Source organism: Neolamprologus brichardi, chromosome 12, assembly GCF_056152115.1.
Source record: "Neolamprologus brichardi isolate AB-2024 chromosome 12, ASM5615211v1, whole genome shotgun sequence".
NCBI classification, from domain to species: Eukaryota; Metazoa; Chordata; class Actinopteri; order Cichliformes; family Cichlidae; genus Neolamprologus; species Neolamprologus brichardi.
Genome location: NC_142115.1, coordinates 35905786 through 35932546, shown reverse-complemented (window position 1 = coordinate 35932546; position 26761 = coordinate 35905786). Strand labels below are relative to the sequence as shown.

The window sequence follows — 26761 nt, the reverse complement described above, 5'->3', positions numbered from 1 at the left end:
ATCAGAGGGAGTGCAAAGTTAGGAGGCAAGGCTGAAATGGTGTGGACATGTGCAGAGGATGAACAGTGGATCTGTGAGACAAAGGGGGTTGAATCTGGAGCTGCCAGGCAGGAGGAAAAGAGGAAGCCCTCATCGTATATTCATGGCCATAGTAGAGGAGGACATGCTGAGTGGCTGAAGAGAGCAGCTGCAACAAACATCCCAATACGCTTCATCAAGGGATTAAAGACAATCCCAAGTTCAGTTACATCAAACATCTATTATACTGTAGTCAAAAGAAGACTGTCATGTCAATTAGGGCTGCCACAAACGATTATTTTGATAGTCGACTAGTCACCGATTATTTTTGCGATTAGTCGACTAATCAGATCATCATCCATTGGACGTAAAACGTACAGCTTATTGCACCAGCAGCATCTGCTCTTATATAACTATCATTAGCTTACAGCTTTAAGTGTTTAAGGTCTGTGCTAACTAAAAATAAAGACAAGATGATAGTTTATTAAATTTTTATGAAATTTGCAGATTGTTTCGGTGAAGTTTAATAAACTCCTTGCTATCTAAAATATAACAGGACACCGGAGTATATTCTCGAGCATCTCACACTTCTGATAATCAGCTGTCTGCTTGACGTTTATTCAGCTGTGTAAAAACTATAACTTTAATCTCAGCCAAACCGATTTACTCAGGAACAAATAAAATACAAAAAAAAAGCCAAACAATAACATTTTTAAGTTATCTAAGTGACTTATATATCGTGTTTAACCTGAGTAGCGAAAGATGGCGGTGGGTTTGAAAACGATTTGCCGGGAGTCCGGTGTTCTCACGGCTCTAGTGAGCCTAGCCCCCGGCTAGCTATCGAGCTAGTGGGTAACAGACATCTCCGAAAACGTCGGAGCGCTTTTGAAAATATGTGGTGTCTTGATAAACTGAGCAGATATTTGAGGTTTACACAGCTACATTCTCGCCTGAAAACATGTTAAACATTTATTTTGTGACCCAGAAAGAATAATAAGAGTAATATTAAAACTAACTAGCTGCCGCCATTGTTAGAAACTGAGCTGGGCTGCGCTATGAATTCTGGGACAGAGCTTCTTCTTCTTCTTCGGGGTTTAACGGCAGCTGGCATCCTTGTACATGCAGTGCTGCCATCTTCTGTTTCAGTCCGTTATTACACTCTTAAATCCTACTACTTATTCCTGCGTCTTTTGGGATCTTACAAAGCTTCAAACGATGCGTCGACTATTAAATCAGTCGTCGACGTAATCGTGACTAGTCGACTAATCGTGGCAGCCCTAATGTCCATCCATTCATTTATCCAATTTAGGGTTGCATGGACGCCGGAGCCGTCATAGGATGAGAGGCAGAGTGCACCCTGGACCAGACTGCTGCAGGGCTAATGCAGAGAAACAACCATTCACACCAAGGGCTACATTAGAATCAGCAGTTAACCTAACGCCACTACATGCATCTCTTTGGATTACGGGGAAGAGGCCGGAGAGAATCCACACAATCACGGGGTGAACATGGAAACTCCAAAAAAATCCAGATGGTGGATTTGAGCCCGTACTCTGCTACCCACCACACCACTCTGCTGCCCATGCCAACGGTCATTTCCATCTGTAGCAATTCATCTGCGGCACATCTGTGTTCAGAGCATACCTGCCTTCCCTTTCATATTATATGACTTTCACAAATTGGGTGCACAGAAACTGACTGGTTAATCCATCAGCTGATGCAGGCCGACACTGAGATCAGCTGACCTGCTAAGCTTGTCTCTGAGCTCAATTCTGTGGCCTACCTGACTTAATGCTACCCTCACTTAGTGCTTACTTGTTATTTGTCTAATAACAACTTAAATAATTAGTGATTATGACACAACAGTTGTTTGGTTCAAGGCTTATCATTATATACTCTGTGTGTGCCACTAACCTCAGCACACTGCAGTACCGCTCTCCTCCCAGCAGGTCTGTAAGTGGGCCAGTATTATCTCAAAGAAGCGAGGCTGAAGGGTGACAGCCGTCGTTTTCTGACAGATCTTTTAAAAAAGACGACGGCAGCCAAACCGTCTCCGCTCCTCATCTGCATATTCATATTCACAGTCCCATTCATATTCATCTCGCCTCAGTTTAGCTGTCAGTCATCCAAGATGACACTTCACAGCTGGGATGATGGAGAGAAGAGGGTGTGTGGGAGATGCTATGTGAAAAGTTTGCACTTGTGTACGTGTGTGTGCTTGCACGTAGCTCCTTGCTGCCTGATGAAAGCAAGTCAAACCAAAATGGTGATGTTCCTAAATGTTAGCATGGTTAATATTAAACACTGATGTGTTTGGCGGTTTGCTATTCCAACTATGTAAAACAGCGCCGTTAATGACGCTCTCATTGAGGAAAGCAAAATGGCCAGAGACCAGTGGATGGAAAATTCTGACTTTTATCTGTGAATTTTAAACAGCAGGAATCAATTCAGCTCCACAATATAACTGACACACAAAAACATTCTGCACATATTAAATCTTTCACATCATGCATGCTCGTAAATGTAAACATATAAACATAATGTTTGTTGACCATTTGTCATGAATAAGAAAACACTGATGACATTAAAATGTTTTTTTTTTTTCTTATTTGCACTTGTAATGTATGTGATCCAAAATTAATGTTTTAATGAGTTCATTATATGCAGAAAACCAAATAAAATGATTAATACCTTGTTTGGTCCTTTAAATCAATTCAATTCAAATGTATTTACTAGGGGTGCAACGATACACATAATTCACGGTTTGGTTCGATACTTTGGTGTCACGGTTTGATATTTTTTCAATAAAAAAAATGTTCATGCCTTTTTAATTTGTCATTTATTAAAATTATAAATATATATTTTAACTCAAAAGTACAGTTTTTAAATTTAATGTTGCTGAAACAACAAAGTAATAAAATAATAAATCTATCTGATTGAGAAATCACTCATCTTTGGAAAAGAGAGTTTATTACAGAGAAATGGTTCTTTCCAAAATAAAAGCTATACTATACGCTTCTTCTGGGCTATATTCTCAGCAGCATATTAAACATATCAGGTCCCCATAAGGAGAATCATGTGCTAACTGCTGTCTAAATGACTCGGGTAAAGTTTGTAGCATGCGTACTTGTTGTTTTTGTCTGCTTCAACTTGTCTTTGCACTAGGATGATGTCGGAGTAAATGTGCACTCATATTCGTTGTGTTCCCACTAGTGCTGTCAGCGTTAATCTCGTTGAAATGACGTTAACGCCACAACACGACAAATCTCCGTTAACGAGCTACCGCGAATTGCCCCGTGCGTGGGGCTGGAGGGTGTCAACACGTTAACAAGCTAACTGTGCTAACGCACTAGTTCCCACCAATGTAATTGAGCATTGCGTGGCACATCCGACATACTGTTTTACTTTAGTCCATGATGGGCTTACCTTCAGGGTCATATGTCACATGAAAACCAAGATAGTTCCAAACGCCAGATCTGAATGAGGGTGGGGGAGGTTCAATTTGCCATGTTGCAAGGAGAGCTTAGCTTCTGTCTCGCTAGCTTGCCCTGCACTCAGTGAATCTGCGTTCGACTACTCCGCCTAGGCTGCACTGTCGAGCGCAGATCCACTGAGCGCTCAACACAGACAGCATCGTCAGAACGAAAGTTGATAAAATAATTTAAAAATTTTGTATTGTTCGATACATATGCCTACCGAACGGTTCAGTATCGATACGAGTATTGTTGCACCCCTAGTGTTTACATAGCAGCAAATTACAACAGCAGTAAGGTGAAGACCCTACAATAATAAAGAGAAAGCCCCAACAAATGGAGCAAGTACTTGGTGACAGCTGGAAGGAAAAACTCCCTTTTAACAGGAAGAAACCTCTGGCAGAACCAAAGACATGCTGTTGAAGATGGCCACAGATGTGACGTGTATAAACACAGTGAGTGGAAAAAGGTGAGTGAAGAAGAAACAGTGCATCATGGGATTCCCCCCAGGAGACTAGACCTATTGCAGCGTAACTAAGGAAGGATCCAGGGTCACATGATCCAGCCCTAACTATAGCTGTGTCCCAAAACGTAGGCTTCATCCTCCTGAGGCGGCATTTGTAGACCGATTACATCACAGCGATGCGACGAAGGCTGTCCCAATTCATAGACTCCTCCAAATCCGGCAGACAAATGCATCCTTCTTTTCCCCAGATTTGAAGGATGGGTCGGGTGTATCCTTTGTGGCCATCTATATCCCAGAATTCATAGCACTGCCCAGCCAGTTCCAGTTTCCCACAATGGCGGCCACTATTAAGTTTCAGCTGGGTTTTCACACAGCTGAATAAACGTCAAACAGAAAACTGATTGAACAGAAGTGTGAGACGGTCGAGAATTTACGGCACGGTTCTCCGAAGGATGCGGCCTAGGTTTTGGGACACATCTTATATGCTTTAGCAAAAAGGAAAGTCTAATCTTGAAAGTAGAGAGGGTGTCTGTTTCCCAAATCCAAACTGGGAGCTGCTTCCACAGCTGCTCTTTTGACTTTCCCAGTCTCCCTTGTTTGTAGCCAAAGTGCAAAAACACCATTTGGACTTTTTCTGGGTTTATCGCTATTGAAGTGATCTGTTCTTGGCAGATTGTGTAATTTTCGAAGGTCCAAAAAGACCAAGGTGAACTCGACTAATGGCAAGTAATGCATTGCATAACGAGAGAGTCAGCTCTGGATCAACGGGCTTAAAGAAAGGGAAAAAAAACAAAAGTACCTCATGATCTGCTCATTTTAATCTGAGGGATTATTCATTTGATACCATAAAATCCAAATTTTAGAAATAAGTCTGACGTTGCCCTTCTGTGGAGCCTGTCTCCAAACTATATGACTCATAGCTCAGATGTGTGTTTGTGTGTGTGTACATGTGCCTTAGATTTACATCTGTTTCTGGCATATGCCCTCCATCAAAGCCCATCCATTATTGAGGGAATGGTTTGTGGTAAAAGGGAATGAAACGGTGTATTTTTAACACTCAGATGGGAGTGCGTACATGTGCAGGGATGTCTTTGAGTGCAGTTTCTGACAGAAGAGACAGAAAAAACAGGAAGGCCAGAGAGGATGTGTAAGTATATATTTTTACTGAGCATAATGCTTGATGGAAATTACGTCCTGTGAGGGAGAGACCGGAGCACCGGAGAATAACGGATAAAGTCAGCGGTGAAGCAGCTTTTTATTTGTTCCTGTGAGAAAAGCTTTACACAAGCTGCTCCTCCAGCTAAGAATCAGTGCTCCTGCTCAAATTTACAAAACATTTTCCCTTTATTTGACATCACCTGCACAAATCAAATCATTTTTTAAATGCACTCTAACAAAAATGCTCAAATATCCAACTACTGCTTTCTTTAAAGCCAGACGTGGGCGGAAAATACTCTTTCTAATAAACAACACCACTGAGACAAATGTTAGATGAGTGCAAAAGAGGCAAGGAAAAGGTTACGATCAGAAAGATGTTGATCAGTCCTGATATTATAACTTGATAAAATCGGTGGCCAAAGACTAATAAGGGTTGATGTGAAAAGACAGAAAGGTTGCCCCTTTTTTTGATAGTTAAACACTTAATTGACAGAGAACTTGAAGGAAAGGCCACACAGTCTGACCCAAGGAATCGAAACAAATCTATTTTATGTGCGCGTTGTCTTACACTAAGGGGGTTTCAGATTGAAGAGAAAAATGTGTAAATGTGTAACGTTAAAAGTAAACTTTTACTGAATCCGCCTTCACAGCAGACCTCTGAACTGTGCCAATAATGAGATCTAGATTTAAGCGAGTGGGCAAGTCAGATTAAATAAAACAGCCAGATTCAGCAAAGAGCCAAAGCAAGCGGAGACATACTGAAAAAGGAAATGGAGACAACGAAGCTAAGCCACTCCCACTTACCTGCGATAAAAGAAAAGAAAGACAAGAGCAAACCGAGCTGGAGGGTTTAAATCCTCACATGCACGAGCAGAGGCCAACAGGCTGAGTCTCATGAGTCTGTTTAGAGGCATCAACATTCAACTGCTTATCGTCTCATATACCAGCCCACCAAGCAGCCATCACACATATTTAACAGATCAGACACGACACAAAGAACGAAGGAGGCTAAGATCGCACAAGACAGTTAGCGATAGCCGAAGGAAAAATAAATATTAGACTTTGCAATAAGATGCTAGAAAACAAACTCAATTTACAAACAACAAGAAAAAAATGTCATAAATAATGCAAATGTGACCTCTCAAATACCCAGCTGAGCATCTGTTCGTACATAGCCTGATGACTACGAGTCATTTGGTAAGTATGTATACTTTTTACATATCATAGATTGCTTGTGTGTGTTGAGATTGAGAGGCAGTGTCACCTTTAAACTGCTGCTTTATTGTGATCTCACACGCACACCCGGCTCATTTTTCCTCTCATCTCCAAGAAAATGTGTATTTTCTAAGCCAAACTTCATTACAGCTCAGCCTGGTCCTGATGGAGCAACATCCTGATCATTTTGCCATCACCGTATCTACAGCAGAGCTAAAAAAGAAAGAAAAATCTTCCTGCAGGAAATAAATGGCTTAAATTAGAATCTCTAAAATTTCGAAAATTGCTGCAGCAGTGATGTGTAAAATTGGTTCCTCTTGAGTTTTCAACAGCAGCTTTTTATGGGAACCTGTATTCCTGTGTAGAAGGACGCCCGTTTGTGTGACTGGTGCTCATCATGGGTTTGCCCTAAATCTCTGAAAGGCTTAGGTCGCGTCTGTGGACAGAGATGTTTTAATACTTTCAAACTGTACTGTCGAGGCCGTCGTCTGTGACGGCCAGTTTTCTCCCCAGAGGAATATCCTGCAGTCAGACCTCATCCTGCTGACTGTCCTGAAAGATTCACTCCAAAACAGAGCAAAACCACACACAAGCAAGCCAAACACAAAGGTTACAAATAAGCATAACAATTTCTAAATCCATAATTTTTGAGTCTGTTTTCTTTTTAGGACAAATGTCAGAAGTTAATATAAACATTCAGTATCTACAGAGAATAAATGTGAAGATTTAATCTATTTAATGTCAAAGAATGCAATAGTGGCCTTTTGCAACTAAGCTGAATCTCAAAGTAGTTGCACTGGTACTCGGTGACATGCTGCTCACCAACACACTGCTGGACAGACTGACCCACGGAGAGAAGTCAGGATTAGGTACACTAAGTAATTAACTGATCTTAGCTTTCTACTGATAGCTCAAGCATATAAGGCACAGACGACACAGGAGAACTGGTATGAGACGGTTTTCAGCGTCAGACCTTTAGGTGGGATCCTTGTGGTTACTCCAAAGTTAAAGCATGTCTCCAGAGGTGACCGTGCCGTGGCCACGAGGACACCTCAGCTTTGAAACAACCTCTGCTGAGCAAATCCAGCTGGCAGTGACCTTTAAAGCAACATGTTTGTCTATACATTTGTATTTCCTTCCTGATGCTATTACTGCTTTCACTCAAAGACTGCTATAATACAGTAGTTTAATATTTGTGTTTGTATTTTTGAGTCAATTTGTGTTGTTGCTGTTGTTGTTTAACTTTTTCCTAACTTCACTTTTTGATTTTTTTCATCTTCAAGTATGTCGCAGGCTGCAGTCTGTCTGTGTGAATGTGTGCATGCAAGAGCGTTTTTGAGTTACTCTGTGACAATAATGAAACAGATTCTTACAGGATAATTTTGTTGATGAATTCCACAATTTCATAGGACATGTACAATGACAATAAAGGGCTATTCTATTCTATTCTATTCTATTCTATCCTGATAAAGGTCCTTGCCAGATGTTTTTACAGTATCTCCATCTGTGACGTTACTCGAGGTTTAACTGAGAAAGCTCCGGTCTTTCCAGAGGTATAGGCTCTTTAGAAAATACACTCATTCAGGCCATTACTACTACCACTAAGATTCAGCTAAACCTCACCATTAGTCCTCGCTCACCATTATGTATAATGGTATTATCCTGTGCACAAATATAAATATAAAGTTGGGCTTTAAAAGTGAAGCCAAGTGCCTCAAACCTGCATTCTTTCTGATGGCCAGCAGGGGGCAACTTGTTTGGCTCCAAGAATGAGTCAAATTTAATGAAAGTCTTTGAGAAAACAGCCCCGTATTTATCGTCTGGATCATATTTCATATTTAGCACATGATGATGTTCATTTTTGGAAATTATGGATCCATTAAGAGTAAAGGAGACAATAAAGCAGGGTGAGTGTTGGAGTGTCCTTTGGTTTCTCAGCCACATCTATCTGCTGCTCATCACAAAGGGTTAAATTAACGCTAGTGACCAAAATGCTCAACTGGAGGCCTTGAAACTATGTTACAAGAATAGATGACATCAAGGTGGCTACATCCATATCTACAGTGTAACCTGGATGCAACGTAAAGACTATTGATTGACACACAAAATACTTCCAACAATTGAAACGTGGAAAAATACTGACTGTTTACTTTCAAAGTAAGCGGATCCCCAGATATCTTGTAGAACAGATATCTTGTGGCTTTCAGAAATCAGGATTTCAGAAGGTTGCAGAGTGTCAGAGAGAGAAAGCGAATGCAATCAGCAGGTGAGAGATCGAGTGTGAAAGGATGGCCTAAGTGCAGCTGGCAAAGCGGTTACTGTTCCCAGCTTTATTTTTAATTTTGGGCAGGAGTGAAAGGTTTGGCATGACGGTTGAGTGCAAGCTAGTATCAGTCCAAACTCATCTCTGACTGACAAGATACCAGCACGCCACAGTGAAGCTGGTTATCCCACCACTATGAAATCTACTCCAGATCAACACAGATGCCCAGTGTGACATAGGCATGCTAATTCCTATCTTCACTAACACACACACAGTAAACATGAGCACACAAACATTGTGTAAGCTTAGACATCTGCCATCCCTGTTTGTATCTGAACGCACGGTAACTTCTGTCTGTAATCATCCGTTTAAAGAACCTTGAGAAGAAACAATATAAGAATCTAAAGCCACAGATGTGCCCGGTGCTCCCAGTGAGGCCTAAGAGTCAGACTGCACATCTGGCAGGGTCACTATCCAGCTGTGAGGAGGTGACTTCTTCACTGTTCCTGAGCAACGCAACCACATTTAGAGTGAGTCCTGCTGGTCATACAGTTGATATTTACAATGCATCACACTGGAAAATGTCATTTCAGTACAAAAAGAAGAAGATGCATGCTAGCTGTGAGGAGAACGTGTGTTTTTAGAGAAAAACTTTTGGACTATTGCATTTACTGTGTTATATACTGTGGGTCGAGAACAGCTGCAGATCTGTATCACAGCAACACCTCGAACAATATCTAGAGTCACCAGTTTAAACCTGAGTGCAGAGGCCCACCATGACTTGAAGCCAAGCCCATGTAGTGAATGCTTATTATTTAAAAAATATTATCATTTGTGTTAGTTCCTTGGTATGTTGTGATTTCATCCATTAATAAAACACATAAAAACACATTTCAGGAGGTCCTACGACAGATATGACCGTCTCACTGAAACCTTGAAATTCCTTCTCGATACCTCGAATGTGGCTCAAAGCCAGCGCACTGCTTCTGCGCCCCGCTGAGCATAACTGCTGCTAATGAGACTCAGGAGTTAATTAGCCATTTAGCTACAGCATGGGGGGCTGTGTGGTGCTTTTTTCAACAATTGAGGTCATAATATCTCGATGCACGCTCAATCATCCAGGTAAGGAAATCCCAGAAGGATGATTCTGTTCATCTGATCGCAGCGTTTTCAGTGGGAGAAACGTCTGTCACTCATCCAGGTGACCTCTTACATCCAGATGAACAGAGTCAACTTTTTGGGTAAGGTCATAAAACTTAATATTTTACTTAACTAAAAAAAAAAAAATCTTCATACTCACTCTGGAAAACTAATTCTCCCAAGAGAGAAAGGTGGGAGAAGTGAGGATAACGGTCTAAATGGATGTGAAAGAGCACAGAGTAACAGGTAAAGAGTGAGGCGAGGAGACGGTGTTATATAATAATGTCCATTCTCTAATCAAGTCTAGAGGGATCAGTCTGCAGGAAAGATCAGTATCCCTTGTACAGCACACAATGCACGGCTGACAACTGTGTGTGCGTCTGACAAAGACAGACGGGGAGAGGAGGGAGATTAATGTGCGATACTGGTGCACGCTTTACAAGCTGCATTCAAATACCAAACTGTTATGTAAAGAAAAATACAATTTCACACTGTTGTACTAGTGAATCATTTATAAACATGTTTATCTATCACTTTAAAATTTACCCCTCATTCACTCACGCTTTCTCAAGCTAAGTGCTGACCTGACACTCGGGATTTTGGGGTTCGCTGTTTTGTGTAAGATCATTACATTCACTACATGCACACGGAGATCTGTTATGTTATTCTCCACAATGTGGATGCAAAACCACCAGTGTGTGAATGTGTGTGTGAATGGGTGGATGACTGTCCTTAGGGACTAAGTAAAGCGCTGTACAAATACAGGCCATTTACCATTTGTGACGATTGGTGATTAGTTTGTTCGTTAGTTTAGCCTGTAAATACTCTCACAGAGCTTCTTAGCATATCTGTGCAAAGAACTGAGGTACAAGACATCCTTGGTGATCCTAGCCTGACCCATATGCATTTATTTTAACTGTTCTCCCAGTCAGTGCAATCAGTGTATCAGTGTACAGCAGTTACTGGCAAATAGAATAAAAATGCCAAGAAAGTCCTTATTTTGTGAACCCTGCATGTATGTCAGCACACGTAGGGTTTAAAATTAATAACTAGTTACATGATACACAAAAAAAGAAAGTGGCACACAAAGTAACAAATTACTTTCTACAGTAAAAGCACATGCACATTTAATATTTACTGTAGGAATTAAAAAGTAATGTGCCGACACAGATCTCAAGACATATACAACTGAAATGGCAGCTGCTTAACAGTTTAAAAATGGGTTTTGCATCCACACCAATCAAAGAGTACCAAGAACACTTCAGGAATCACAATAAAAAAACGTAAAGTAGGATTCGAGCTATTTCAGCTGCAGCTTCACCCCCTCTACTGTTCACATATACTCAGACCTGGCTGGACAATTCATTAGATTTATCACCAACTCGTCCACTTATCTGAGCTGGGCATGTCATTTCGCTTTCTATCCATCCTACCTGCTCCAACCACAAATTCCCATTTAGTAGCCTGTGCCCGACTGGAGTCCCACAGGCGGCTGGTGCTCTTTCAATTTCAGCAAGCCCTATTAAAGCCAGCTAACAAGTCAGCTTGCATTGGATACCTGGCCTGCATTCATCCAAGGGCTGACACATACTCCTGAAGCTCCAATTTCTCCCTGCATTTGCTTTAATACATCCCAGGAGCTTAGTGTCGTACTGCTGCCAATAAAAGTGACAACACTGAGCCAAAAAAGTAAACGAGGAAAATGTAAGCCAAAGCTAGAGTCAGAATAACGTGACTGATCCTCGGTGCAATGCGTTACAGCATAGGTCTTATAAATGAAACCAAAACTAAATATGCCTCCAATACCAGGAATCTAACGTGTGGTTGGACGGTCCTGCCTACATTTGGTTAAAAAGTGCAAGATGAAGTTTTCTTTGAACTCTTTCAACTTTAAAGTCTGGATTAGTTTGGTTGATACTGAAAGTATCAACATCAGGCTCAGCCCATTTCGGAAATGCAGCTTTTCTGTATGTTGTCAGACAGAAACAAAGTTCTGGGTTTGAATCTGGTGGCAATTTACAGAGACGTGCAGGAGGAGGAGACGGTCTTCTACTTTCAAAGCTAAATCAGACTTTTATAGACAAATGAACAGCCAGCTTTCACTTATTGACCAAATCTTTATTTTGTTCTCAAGTCTAGCAAAGACATCTGTTCAACGAGTGTCGTCAGTGAGTTTCTGCTGGGTGGAATACATTACTTCAGCCCCACATTATTCAATTTGAATACTGCAAATCTGTACGCCAGAGCACAGCACCGCGTTGCAATATTTAAACCATAAAAGAACACGTAATCTTTCAGTGGATGAAAGATGTATGAAGTTTCTACATAAAGATGTATGAACTGTCATTTTATATTTAAGCTATTGTTAAGCTTTCTACTGCTAAAAAATGCTGCAAGAAGCAGGGAAACTGAATTAAATGTAACAATTTAAATGCATTTTTTACATTAACATATAAAAGTGATAAAACATAAAAACTATACACTGAGAAGTGAAATTTAGAGCAAAGCAGTAACAGGGTTTGAGGTACTCACAACATGAAGTCTTGTTCCCAACATGGCCGGTCCCCTCGGACTGTGATAGTTGTGCTTTTCACATTCTGCACCTTTAAAGTCACGTAGGCGTTGAATTTGTCTGGAACAGCAAATAAAATGTGAGACTTTGATTATTTGACACACAACATTTTTCATTTTATCTCAAGCCTTTTATTGAAGGTTCAACTACTTTTTGCTCTTTTCTACCATCGCGAGCTGCAGTGAACCAGCACACAGCCTCCTTACTTCAGAGCCGTATGATTAACAGGCATTATTTTTAGAGCACTGCAGTCTCATAAAGAGTTCAGTAGAAAGATGAAGGCGAGATAGGAGAGGCAGAAAACAGACAGAGGTATCGGTGTATCTGGCAGACAGCAGGGAAAAAAAAGAATAACCTGGATTTGAAACAAAGACTAAAGAACACACGTCCAGTTAGATGGAGAATTCTGTGTAGAATTTACTATTACAGAAAAGGTAAAGCCATTATCTGCTACCCACTATAAGATAAAGACCTACCTCATCGTATAACCTGGAGCAGCTTATGCTTGATATAACCAATCAGGTCTTTAGAAAACAACGTCACCATTTATTCCTCAGACCTCAGAGGTTTTTATGATGATTCCTAGTGTCTAAAATCTTTGTTGTTCAATAATGAGCATTAGAAACCAAACCAAAGACTATGACATAACAGTGAAAGGAGATGTTGTATTTTCTAAAAATTAATCCCAACGGCAACATGTACAAAGAGAAAAGAGCAGGACCGAGCACGGACCCTTGAGGCACACCACAGTAAATAGGGGCAGAAGCCGAGGAGTTTTGCCCCATAGCAACAGAGAACGACCTCTCTGAGGTAGGATTTAAACCAAGTTAAAACCGCACCTTTGAGACCAACAACATGTTCCAATCTTGATAGAAGAATGTTGTGGTTAACCGTGTCAAAAGCAGCAGATACGTCAAGTAAAACTAAGACCACGGAATAGCCACAGTCAACAGTTAAAAGAAGGTCATTAAAAACTCTAAGTAAGGCTGTCTCTGTGCTGTGCCGAGGTTTAAAACCAGACTGAAACTTTTCATTAATATCATTTGCATCTAAAAAGGCCTGAAGTTGTTTTAGAACTACCTTTTCCAATATTTTGGAAATAAAAGGGAGTTTGGAGATCGGCCTGTAGTTAGTGAGACCATTAGGGTCAAGATTTTTCTTTTTCATAATAGGTTGCACAACAGCATGCTTAAAGACAGACGGTACACAACCTGATGACAATGATGCATTCAGCAGAAGTAAGATACAAGGACCAATAACATGTAAAGTTTCCTTAAAGAAACGAGAAGGAAGAATATAATGCGGGGAACCAGAGATTTTGAGATGATCAATTATATCTTTTAAAGCAGAATAAGACACTGGCTCAAACTGTTGAAAGACAGTCGAGCATTCAGAGGCTGGAACTGGGTCTAAAACTGATGATGAATGAGATGGATGAAAAGCCCTTAAAGCTGAGATCTTTCCAGAAAAATACTTTAAGAATTTATCACAAAGAGCAGGGGAAGCATCCCTATAAGTGGTAGTGCAAGGGTTTATCACAGAGTTAAAAGTATTAAAAAGGGCTCGGGAGTTGTGGCTATTAGTCATAATAATGCTAGACAAAAAGGCAGATTTGGCAGCTTTAACAGACTTTTGATACTTAGATAGACAATTATGGAGGATGTCCAGAGAGACGTGGAGTTTGTCTTTCCTCCATTTTCTTTCAGCACGACGACATTCACGCCTAAGGGCGCGAGTAGTATCATTTAGCCAGGGTTGTGAGGATTTGGCACATTTAATCCTCAGAGGTGCCACAGAGTTAAGAATGACAGCGCATGTAGTATAAAAGAGGTTAGCAAGCTCATCCGCTGATAAAACCCCATTACAGTTAGCATCAGAGAGGGGAGAGTCAAGGAAAGCATCAATGAAGTGGGCGATTGACTGGGAGTTAATTCAGTTGTCACTAAAGGCCATCCTGACTTTAAGAGAGTTTAACCCACACCAAATATCTTCCTTATTATTTTCAAATTCTTGATTTTATGGGCCTAAATGTACTTCAAAAACAAAACTTTATAGCCTTTTAATGGTTTGGAAGGCAGTGACAAATGACACAATCCTGAGAACAGCGGTGTAAGAAAATAACTGCACGTGATACTCTGGTGGAAAATTTAAAAGCACTTATTTTGAATTTTGCATTTCTTAGATGATCTTCTTTGTCATTTTAACCTACTAATCTGCTCTTTTACTAAACTGAAATTATTTAATCAATTTACTGCATAAATGGTATAAATAAATACATAAAAATGTGATTTGATGTTTAAAAAAACCACACACACAAAACCAATGTGTGTCTGCATATTCGGCAATAACGGAGGAGGTCTGAGCATCCAGCCACCTAATCCCTGCTTGATTACCTGCCTCAAGTAGCCACTCTACACACAAGAGAATCCACTCAGTGTTATAGTGTGTGTGTGTGTGTGTGTGTGTCCTTGTATACTTCTGCGTTCTCCATCTTACAATTACTCTCTTTTGAAGAGCAGCATTAGTGTTTCTGGGGTGAAGATGAGGTAAGGGATGAGCTCATTAATCTGCATGAATGAATACATTACAGCCATTGCTCGGTTCCAATATCCAGGTTTCATTTGAATCTATGCCCAAGTTTCTAAAATATACCTAAATCCCAAATTCTAGATCACATCAGTCGGCGCCATGCTTCGGTTATTTTTAGGGGTGTGTGTGAGTTTGAAAAGGCGTTTCAAAAATGTCTTTATATGAAAAATGGGCCGGTCAAACAGCCATGCAGTACAGGAAAGTGACCTTTCCTGCTAGGTGACCTTTAGATGCCATAAGGGCTGTGAATACCTGAAAACTACATATTCTTTGTGAAAAGACATCATTGGCCAGCTGTTTAAAACCTGCTTATAGAAATTAAGTGGTCAGTAGTGTAATGTAGAAATAGAAAGCAATTTTCCCTGTAACAAAGGTTAATGTGGTTCATTTTTAAAAAGAATCCATAGCATACTGCAGAAGCTCAATGATATAAGTGGGGGCCTGTCCTCATAAAGACATCAAAGTAAGAGTGAGGATTTTAAACTGATATCTGTACCCAACCGGAAGCCAGTGCAGGGACTTTAACAAGGGAGTGATATGAGAGAATTTATGACTGTGGGTTAAAAGCCTTGCTGCGGCATTTTGGACCGCTTGAAGGTGATTTAAAGAAGCCTTGATAGATGGGAAACGAGTGCATCACAATAATCTAATCGGGAGGAGATGAAGGCACAAACAAGCATCCCCAGTTCACCTTTGGAGACAATAGTCTTAAGTTTGGTAATATTTCTTAAATGAAAAAAGCAAGAACGGGTCACAGACTTGACTTGAGCATCAAAAAACAGAGATTGATCAAGAATTAACCCAAGACTCTTTACCGCGGATGAGAAAGGACCCAGATGTTGCCTGATTTGGGGCATGATACTCTCTGGAACGAGAATTAAACACCCAGTCTACTCTGCGTTCAGCTGCAGAAAATTGTTTGTCATCCAACCAATAATTTCCTTAAGACAGTCCATTGGAAGTGGATTGGAAGTTGTCCAATTCACAAGGTTTAAAGGAGATGTAAAATGGGATATCGTCTGCATACAGATGGTAGGAAATAATTTTGAAACAACTAATGAGAAGGCCTAAAGGCAGATTATGCAATGAAAAATACAAGGGGCTTAAAACAGATCCTTGTGGGACACCGCATGAAATTTCAGCTCCATCTGACTGAAAGTTTCCCACTGAAACCAAAAGTGTTCAATCAGCCATAAATGAGGACAGATCCACATATCCCTACTAAATGATTTAAGCAGTGGATTAAGATCTGATAATCAATGCTATCAAAGGCTGAGCTAAGGTCCAATAGCACAAGGCCTGAGCAATCACCCCTGTCCCCGGCCTGTTCGCGGCCATCAAAAGGTCATTTGTGACTTTAAGGAGAGCTGTTTCTGTGGGGTGTAACTTTCTAAAACCCGGTGGGTCTCTAGCTTGTCTGTAGTGTTGGATCCAGGCTAGGCTTTTTCAGCAGAGGTTGAATAACTCAATGTTTAAAGTACCCGGGGACAGAGCCAGCAGGGAACCATTTATCAAGGTGACCACAGTGGACCCAATGGCGTCAAAAACATTAAGGAACAGAGAAGTAGGTAAGACATCAACTGGACTCGTCGAGGGTTTCAAATGTCTGCAGGAGCCATTTCTTGTACATCGGGTCCAGTGCTACTCTCTACTGCCATGTGGAATAAAGGCTAAAGAAAACGCTGAAAAAATCATTTAAAAATATGACTCACTTCATTAGCCACATTCTGATTCTCTACAAGATGCAATGCTACTGAAAAATATGTTAATGGAGTTTAGATCTTTACAGGTATTTGGCATTATAATAAATTATATATCCTCAGCCGGAAAAGGGTGGAATGTCCACTCCGGGTCAGGGACGAGTGTAGAAGTTTAAGTATTTCGGGGTCTTGTTCACGGCTGAGGGGAGTGGGTACTGGTCTGTCATAGGGAAAACGGAGCTGAGAGTAAACGGGAATCTACGTCCCCACCCTCACCTATGGTCACGAGCTGTGGGTAGTAACTGAAAGAATGAAATCAAAGATACAAGCAGCAGAAATTAGCTTTCTCCGAAGGGTTGCTAGTCTCTCCTTTGGAGATGGGTTGAGGAGCTCAGCCTTCTGGGAGGTGCTCAGAGTAGAGCCGCTTTTTAAAATATGCTTGTCTGAAACAGGTCTCACTTGTAAATGAGACATTGAGTCTCAATGGGACTACCTGTATAAATAAAGGTTAAATAAAAATAAATAAAATAATCCTCGACATGGAAAAGGAGCCAGTTGAGTTGGTTGAGGCATCTGACAAGGATGCCTCCTGGGCGCCTCCTGGGTGAGGTGTTCCAGGCATGTCCCACTGGGAGAAAGGCCTGGGGAAGACCCAGGAGACGCTGGAGAGATTATGTCTCTCGACAAGCTGGAGGAGGTGGCTGGGTAGAGGGAGGTTTGGGCTTCTCTGCTTAGGCTGCTGCCCCCGCGACCCAGCCAGGATGAGTGGAAGAAAATGGATGGATGGATATATTTTTAGTTTGTGGTGCTAAATCTGAAATAGTGAAACTCCAACACTGAACACCCAAAGATTTAAATAAATAAATAAATAAATGTATGACTGATACAAAGCTTCATGAAAACAAGCGCCATAAACATGGCAATATTTTAGTTAACTACCCTGATGAATAAGCATAAACATTAGCCTGATGAAGCCCTTTGGCTCCCTGTACCAGTGCAGGTCTCCATATTCGGTCACTTTAAAGATTTCTCTCTGCGTATTTTCTTAGGTTTTCCATTTTTTATTTTTAACGTATGATTTTATGCTAGAATGTACGGAGCCCCGCAGGGGACATGGGAGAAAAAAAAATTAAGACGGACTTTTGCGAGATCTCGCAAAACAAACTCGGGATCTCGCAAAACTTTTGCGAGATCTCGCAAAACAAACTCGGGATCTCGCAAAAGTTTTAGCCGCATTCTTCCCGTTAGCTTTGAGCTAACGGGAGGTCGAGACCTACTACAGCCGGGAGGAACACCGCTTTCTCGGCACATTGTGCCTCGACCTCCCGGTCGGCTTCGAGCCAGTGTCCGAAGAATGCGGCTAAAACGTTTGTGAGATCTCGCAAAAGTTTTACGAGATCCCGAGTTTGTTTTGCGAGATCTCGCAAAACTTTTGCGTGGGAAAAACTTTGGCGAGATCTCGCAAAAGTCCGTCTTAATTTTTTTTTCTCCCATGTCCCCTGCGGGGCTCCGTAAGAATGAACACAAATACAACACAACATATTTATCAAAGTATTCTGGGAATGGTTTTAAGATCATTCCAGTTACTGGTGTGTCACATAATGGCATTTTCAAAAGTCACTGGCATTTCTCATTTATGCATCTAGTGCCCTTTAGAGACAGTGCATTAACAGACCGGGTTATGGCATCAATGTTACGCTGCTGTCATTCCCAAACATGACTTAACCCTAAGCAAGTGTTCTTAATGCCTAGCAACTAAAAGGTACAAAGAGAATAAAATCAAATGCATCATGCATAATGAAGAGTGGACGTTTTTTTACCATTTACTTTTACATTTTTTGCAAAGTCATTTAAAAATATTTTGCACGAGCTAAGAAAAATCGACTGGACTTCTTTAGGTTAATTGAACACATTTCCACTCTCATCCAAAAAGCTTCTTCTGTGGAGGAGACTTAGTGGAAATTGTCCCTTAAGGGGGTCGTGACCCACTAATGATCACGCACCACATGGGCCAAGGTGTGCAAAAGCGTGTGGGTCATTATCGGCAGAGGTTTTGGGTGAAACCAGTGTGAGGCCTTGCCCCACACTAGTATGTCACCCACTGTGCTCACATGACACAGGGTGTGAGTGGGGGCTCCAGTTGCATTGTACTGTAGGTTGCAGTTGGTGTCATGAGCCACCCCCAGTGTCCAAAGACGGTCGTTCACAGTGGACATAGGTGGCCTCTTTCAAACCATGTCTTCTCTGCCCAAAATGGGAATATTGGCATCCTCAAAAGAATGACCTTTGACCTTTAGATGTAGATGTACAGCTAAGTCTTGTCCCGTCGAGGTGGCTCTTCTATGTTGAGCCGTGCATTTATGAAATGGCTGAAAGTGATTTTTCTGTCATACTGTAGTGGAACAAAAGAAAGAGTTTGCCATTCATAAATCACTGTTCTTTGTGTGCACGTGCGTGCATCAGGTTTAGGTGCAATAGATTTGTCCATCTATAAATAATACCTGTCCTTTTATGAAATAAAATAAAACGAAAATGACGTCCACTGTCTATGTACAGAGTTTCTCTTCGCCAAGCACAGCTCTAGAGTGAAAGGGGGCAGGAGGGAAAGGGTTACATTGGGAATAATCCATCATTCCTTTAAGACAGTTGCCAGGTCTGTGATTAAGGGAACAAGGTGACTGGCAGGGCTGAAGGCAGCCCAATTTACTGACAGCTACTAAGGGTAAAGGGAAAAAAAAATGAGGAAAACAAACAACAACTGGATAGGCAGTGAATGAAAGAAAACAACAAAAATAACCTAAAACACATTATAGTAAAAATGTAAAAGTGTGGCATCTATTTCCTATGACACCTCCACAGTTGTCATGCAAAATATTGGCATCAAAACAAATATCTGAAAGACATTAAGCACATCTCCATAAATGGTTGCAGTAAAAACAACAACAACAACAACCCACAAACACCTTCATCTTGTCAACAGCGCCTTGCTAAAGACAAATCCCAGCATGCAGCGGGACTCTCTCAGGGGGCAGCCAGCGTCATTTATAATTAAGCAGCAATGACTTATGAAAATAAATAAGTTATATTCAGTTATACATGGATGTGTAGAGCACAGCCAGGCAACATGACATTTACTAGGCAGTCTACAGTAATGAATACTCTATTATGGGTGTCAGGGGAGGTGGCGGGGCTGGAGGAGGCTGGAGAATGTGGCAGAGGAACGGGGAGCTCGAGCAGAGACGAGCTGTTGGTCGATGAGGACAGCTTACAAAAAAAAGAATAAATTCTTCCATAACAAACACAAAGCAGCATTTTGTTTCAGCTAATTACATTTAAAATATACAATATATTTAAAATTCTTTGCTACTAATTTAAATTTAAAAAGTATTTTCTGAGACACCGGTGAAGAAAATCTTGGGGAAGTTTACTTCTGGAGCTTGAGCCTTTAAAAAACAAAAAGAGAGTGGATGTTGCTGATGCACTAACTGTATTAGGCTAAGCGTAACAAAACTGTGGGCTCATCTGGGATTTGGATCTGAAACCTCTCGCACTCCAAGCAAGAATCAACTTTGACCAGATCCCAACACCGCTGGCTGAGAAGCAGATCGAGCAGCGGCCCCCAAGCTCCGTGCCGCGGACCGGCACCAGCCCACGAGTCGTTTGGTACCGGGTCACGAGAGTTGAGGCTCGGGTGTGAAATTTATGGCTTTCAGGAGTTTTTTTTGTGATTAATATTTTATTGTACTTTTAGAACACTACAGTCCACTGCAGAGACAGATTACAGCACATTAAAAAAACATCAGCATAGCAGCAGAACAGTGGAGAATACCAAACCAAAATGAGGGGGGGGGGGCGAACAAAGCAAGAGATAAACAAAAACAAGAAGAAAAAACAACAACAAAAAACAAACAAAAAAGAAACCAAAACAGCCAGCCATTGACTATATGGGTCTTACTGCATGCCACACTCTGACATCCGTGAGAGTGCTTCGTCAGAATTCCAACGTCTATTCCACTCCAAGTTCTAGTCTGTTCATTTTATTCTGGACAGATATGCATCCCACTTCAGATGGAAACTCTCCACTTTATTCAGGAGCCTGTATGAGAGTTGTTCTAGTGCAGCGAGTCTCCCTAGTTGAATATGCCATACAGAGACAGGTGGGGTGGAAGGAGCCTTCCACTGGGAGATAATGAGTTTACACCCCAGCATCAATGCAGTCTGTACCCACTCAGCAGCCTTAGGCGGAGCATATTTAAGGAGTGATGGGTCCCCCAAAACAAATAGCCTTGGTGAAAAAGGAATATCCCATTGTATGGTTGATTGGCTTTCAGGAGTTTTATTGTTAACTCGGTTTCCCTGTTCTTTGTAGTTGTGTGTCTTATTTACATGTTACCATAGCAACCACAGAGCATTAAGGGGCAGAGAGGAGGATGTCACTCTCAATGTTGTTGGTGCATTTCAGGAGGACGCTGCTAATAAAGTTACACAATTACACAGCGAATTTATTTATTATTATTATTTATTATTATATTTACAAAATACCACAGTTTTTGTCTTGGTCTTGTCATTTTATTTTGTTTTATTTATGCGTGACACCTTAAAGGCCGGTCTGTGAAAATATTGTCTGACATTAAACCGGTGTTGCAAAAAAGGTTGGAGACGCCTTTATAGATGGTTTTCTCCTGACCTCCTCTATACGTACTGACTATGCCAAAAGGTTGATTCTGTTCATCTGGACGTCGCGCTTTCAGTGGGAGAAACGCAAATTGTCACGACCTGGATGACTGAGCATGTATCAAGAATGACTGTCATGATCCAAGCAGCCAGGAACACACAGGCACAAATCTAATCTTCAAAAAATGGGTTTTATTATACCCCCAAAAAGGACAAGATGATTACAAAAATTCCAAATAACAAAAATAAAGTTTTTAAGAACCAAGTGGGCCCATAAAAGAGGTTAACTTAACAGAACGCTACTCAAAAGTCACTTAACAAAAACATAACTCAACAAACTGACCTGCCCAAATGAGAAACAGCTCCAGTTATATAGCAAATGAATAAACCATTATATACACCAAAGGTGAAAACTAAAGAGATAACAGCTAACCATCATTCAAGAAGAACCCCATCCCCCCTGCATGATCACAATAGATGGTCCAGTCCACTTTATTGGCTTCTGCATTTAAACCAGCTCCACCCTCAGCCTCCTCTTTCAGCCAAACCAGGAAGGACTGGAGCGGAGGTCAGGTAGCTCAGAAAGAGCAGAAATATAATCAATATAACCTATATAAAATAACAAACAATGCAAAGCAAAGTCTATGCCACCATTTGGGCTATAGCTTAGTGCTGTCATGCATTACAGGTAAACTCAAAGTATCAAATTAGTTATCTTATGATCACAGAAGCTTTAGAGCCTAACGTAAACATAAGACAAAAGACCAAATGAATATTATCTAAGTATCTCAATTGTGTGGTTGCATGCAGCCATCACACTGACTATGAATTGAACCAAAAATGTCACATTATTCACTCCATCAGACCTGTTGTCACTGATTTTCAGTCCAGTTCTTGTGTAGTTTAGCATACTCAGCCTTTTCTCTTTCTTGAGATTAGCTTTTTGAGACCATTTCTGATGATGCTGCAGTGAGCAGTGGATGGATCGACCAGCTGCATCTCAGTCAGTGTCAGGTCTTGGATTTTTTCTTATTTCTTTGGGCATGAATGCTTCTGCTAGGAACAAGGACTTCATCAAGTTAGGTGGTCGAGTTAGTAATGATTGAATGACTGATAAGTCGGTGTTAACAGGCTTACAATAAAGGACAAAAAATAAAAAAAACACACATACAATATTTCTCTGAAAATGGTCAGGTACAAAGACTGGACTGGAAATGAGTGAAAAAGCAGCCAGTGCCCAAAGAGAAACTTCAAAAAGCCTGAAGAGTATTGGTCAAGACCAGGAAATGACAGTGAAGTCTGAGTCGTCCTTGTTCTTCCTAAGCAAACTCTTTTCTGTGCATCAGCTTGTTCTGGAGTTCGTCTGCCCTCCAGTAGAAAAACTTTCCATGCCTGTTTGTTTAACCGACACCGTAGAGCCTTACTGCACGTCTTCATTCTGTATTGAACCTAGATTTCTTTTTCTAATAGGGAATAATACCGTCCTCTGGGGCAGCTATGCAGTTAATGAATAAACTGTTAACTGGGAGGAGCTGCAATAAGTCAGACAACAGGTTCAGGCTGTGCAGAGACAGGCCTGCCTCATTACACCAGCACTATTGACTCATTAGGGTGAGGGATTCCTCTGCAGTTACAAGGCAGCAGTGGACCATCACAGCTATATAGCCACTTCTGCTAATGAGCAAGCTGTCAGATATGGAAAAGAACGTGGCTCGAGACGAGTTTGTGTTTAAACAAATCTGAAAAAAATAGTCTCTTGTTTTGAGGGATAATGATTTCTTTTAACAAGCAACACCTAAATATTTTAACTGACTCAACTTCAGCTGAAACGTAAAACTAAAAACAGGTAAGATGGACAACTAACATTTTTTTTTAAAGATGCAGGAAACCATTTGATTTACTATTAAACTGACACAGTCGCTTTTAATTACTTGTGTCATGAGCATTACTCTTACATCCCAAACCTCTAACCCAGACAGTAAGTAGTGCCAGGCCCCTCAGTATATAATAAAAATAAATCAAAATAATAAAAACCTGCTGTCATAGCAGATGTTTGAAATTCTGACATTATTTAAAAGGGAAGCATTCAATTTAATGAACTGTGTAATGGTCCATGTGAACATCTTAAGTGACCTCTGACTCCATAACACCAAACCATCGTTTATTTATATACCACAAACAAAACATGGCCGAACAAAGTGCTGTACAGCAGAAAATATAAAAAATACAATAAAAACATAAAAATACAATAAGAATAATAAATACAGTAAATAAATAACAATAAAATAATAGTGTCGGTTACCCACTGAGTCAAAGGCCAGCAAATAAAAATGACTTTTTAGTCTGGATTTAAAAACCAGCACTGATGTAGATTGTCTAATAGGCAGAGGAAGATCACTCCAAAGCCTCGGGGCCACAATAGAGAACGCTCGGTCTCCTCTAGGTTTCAAACATGATTTAGGGACTGAGAGCAACAGCTGCTCAGCTGACCGGAGTGAGCCAGGGGGGACACAGGGCTTCAGCAGATCGGACAAATATACAGGTGCCAGACCATTTAAGGATTTAAAAACCAATAAAGGATTTTAAAATAGAGCCTAAATTGAATTGGAAGCCAGTGTAAGGAGGTCAGAACTGGAGCAATATGCTCAAATTTGCTCAAACACATCCAGTAGAAGACAAATAACACTGCAGTTATGCAAAAGTGCTTTCATGTGTCGCAGCTGAACTGTATGTCTGGAGATAAAGATAAAAAAATAAAAGAACTACAAATATGTTGGAGGTTTGTCAGCTAGGGGGGGACAGATCAGTTCTGTGAACTTTATTTCTTCTTGTTTTGATTTGGTAATTTTTTTAATTTTTACTTTTTGTTTGTTTGTTTTTTTTAAACTTCCTGGTTATGTTTACAAATCAACTGCTGCTTGTGAACCTTTACAAATGGTGCTCTCAGCTTATGCATTTAAATTTGACTCTGAGACTGGTTGTTGCTGAGCAAGAGTACCAGCCCAAACAACTGACCTGCTTATGGCTCTGGATGAAGAAAAAAAAAAACAACCCAATGCTTGCTGGGTGCTGTATAGCTGAGATTAATGTCTCCAGAGCCTAAAAACAAGATAAAAGTTACATCTTCTAAACTAATAAAGTGACACAAATCAGCTAACATCCCTCAGAGGTCATCCACCCATGAGATTTCAGGAGGGCCCTGGGACAGCAGCCAGCTCCCCCCAGGCAAACAATCTATTGCTTCTTACTATTAAGATAAAATCAGATCATGTTTTTAAAACTGGGGCATTAGAGTGGGACAAACTCATGTCGCCCGACAGGAAGCAGCCCTGCGCTTATTCTCTTTCACTGACGTGACTGGGTGTTACGGCTGGGGGGAGGAGTAGGTGTCTGATTTCAGGTCATTCCAATGAGAAAATTACAAGTTGTGAACAGAGAGCTCCAGTACTTCCAGTGTGCATCAGACAACTTCCAAAATGAGGACTATCACAATTTGGCACAAAAAAAAACAAAACAAACAAACTCTGCTGGACTGTCAATCATCATAATGTATAACAGTGAAAAACAAGAGAACAACAGACCCTGTTTAAGCAGGCCGAGATAGGAAAAAAAGACATTTTGTGAACTAATGTGTTTACAGTGTCCTACTGCAGGTAGTTCAGAGGAACTACAGGACACCACAGGTGCCACCGACACAACCACCCATGTCCCATTTCATGCACCCCGGATTCAAATCTCGCCCTCCTGCTCGTCAATCAGAGGCCAAAGGCAGCCAGTGACAAATCGCTCGTGTATGGAGTCTGTCTCTGTCTACTAAAGAAACAGAGATTTGTCTCCATCGTCTCCTTTATGCCGGGATGACACGTAGTCATTTCAGGCTAGCAGGTGGCCCTTTGTCTGTGATGATCTATTGATTTCCTTCTCCAGTCCTCCAGCTTGATTTCTCAATCTCCCACTCTTTGCTGTTGTTCTACCGTCATCATCGCCTGGAGAGGAGATGGAAGGACAAACAGCTGCAGCCAGCAAAACTGTTTAAAAAACAAAGAACAAAAATGTGCGGGAAGAGGGAGTCCCACTCTTGGCTGGCTGCTGAATCGTTGATGCTTCATGCGTGAAAAAGAACAGTTTGAAAAATGTTTTTTCAGCTTTGTGACACGTCTGTGCAGCCACAGAGGGATTCAAACAAGCGTTTGGCTAACATCTGGTTAGCAGATCAAAATGTACCCTTTTTTTGGACTGACAAACTTTTATTTCCACATTTTAATTCAACTTAAGTACATGACTCCGGGTTTGAGCCCCCTCCTGGCCGGGGCCTTTCTGTGGGGAGTTTGCAAGGGTTCTCTCCGGGTACACTGACGTCCTCCCACAGTCCAAAGACATGCCGTTAGTGAGGATCGGTTAGTGGCAGTTCTAAATTGCCCATAGGCAACTGAACTCCACTGTTGCCTCATAGCAACCATCTGGGTTTAAATCCACTGGCCGGCACTCTGACTACTATGGCGTTATTTTTGTGCCACTATTCTGAGCGCACGTAAAAAACGTTTGCAGGTGCAAGTGTTGTATTTTGAGGAGAAATTTATTGTGAGCGAAGAAAAGCTGAATTTGAGTGAACAAAATTCATTGCTGCGTGCAAAAAATGTATTTCAGTGTTTGCTATTATCCACACACACACACAACAGCCCCTCTCGCTCAGTTTTTGCATTTGCGCTCGCTCGCAATGTGCCCGTGCGCGCTCAACTCTTTGTGTACACCATTATATTTGTGCCACAAAAACCAGCCAATCACAGACTTGAAATGACGAAATGCAATATCCCAGAATCCATTTGGTCCAAAACTCAAACGAGGCAGTGGCAGAGAAACACAGAGTGGCGGAGTTTGAAATATTACTCTTTCTGGGTCACAAAATAAACTTTAAAGATATTTTCATGCGAGAATGGTGCTGTGTGAACTTCAAATACCTGCTCAATTCATCAAGACATCACATATTTGCAAAAGTGCTCTAACGTTTTCAGAGATGCCCGGTTTTTTGGTGCCAGAAGTGACTTTATGTGGATAAAAGACTTTATATGGAGTACTATCAGCTAACACTAGTAAGCTTGGTTAGCAAACTGCATCCAAAAAAATGTGTTTCATATACATATTTGCCCAATAAAATACATTTACTACCAAAATATTAACTTTATGAACAACAAGCTACAATATTAGTCAGAAATTTCCATTAAAGTTGCTCCAAATGGCACCAACAGGATAAACATATTAAAGTTCAGTGACTCCAGTTAGCAGAGATGAGGCCTCCAGCCGTCTATGGCAGGACACCAACGCCCCCACGTCCCGTCCAGTGTCCAGGTCACCCCGCTCAGAGACAGTTTAAAGGTTTAAAAGGTGAAAAAAATCATCAAGGCCAAACTTTCTATCTGTTGTACTGAGCTATGAGCATGATTTCTGATGCTGTCAGGCATTCAAGGTCACTGGAGGACTTTTAAACATTAGGAC

The 26761-nt window shown here is 41.0% G+C and overlaps 1 protein-coding gene across 1 annotated transcript in view; it reads right to left on the bottom strand.

Moving 5' to 3' along the window:
• LOC102797264 (protein unc-13 homolog B-like) overlaps positions 1–26761 on the bottom strand; it is a 211869-nt gene that overhangs the window by 168272 nt on the left and 16836 nt on the right. The window contains exon 3 of the mRNA XM_087849490.1: positions 12266–12365. Within this exon, the coding sequence (XP_087705616.1) occupies positions 12266–12365 (100 nt within the window). The remainder of the gene's footprint in view (positions 1–12265; positions 12366–26761) is intronic.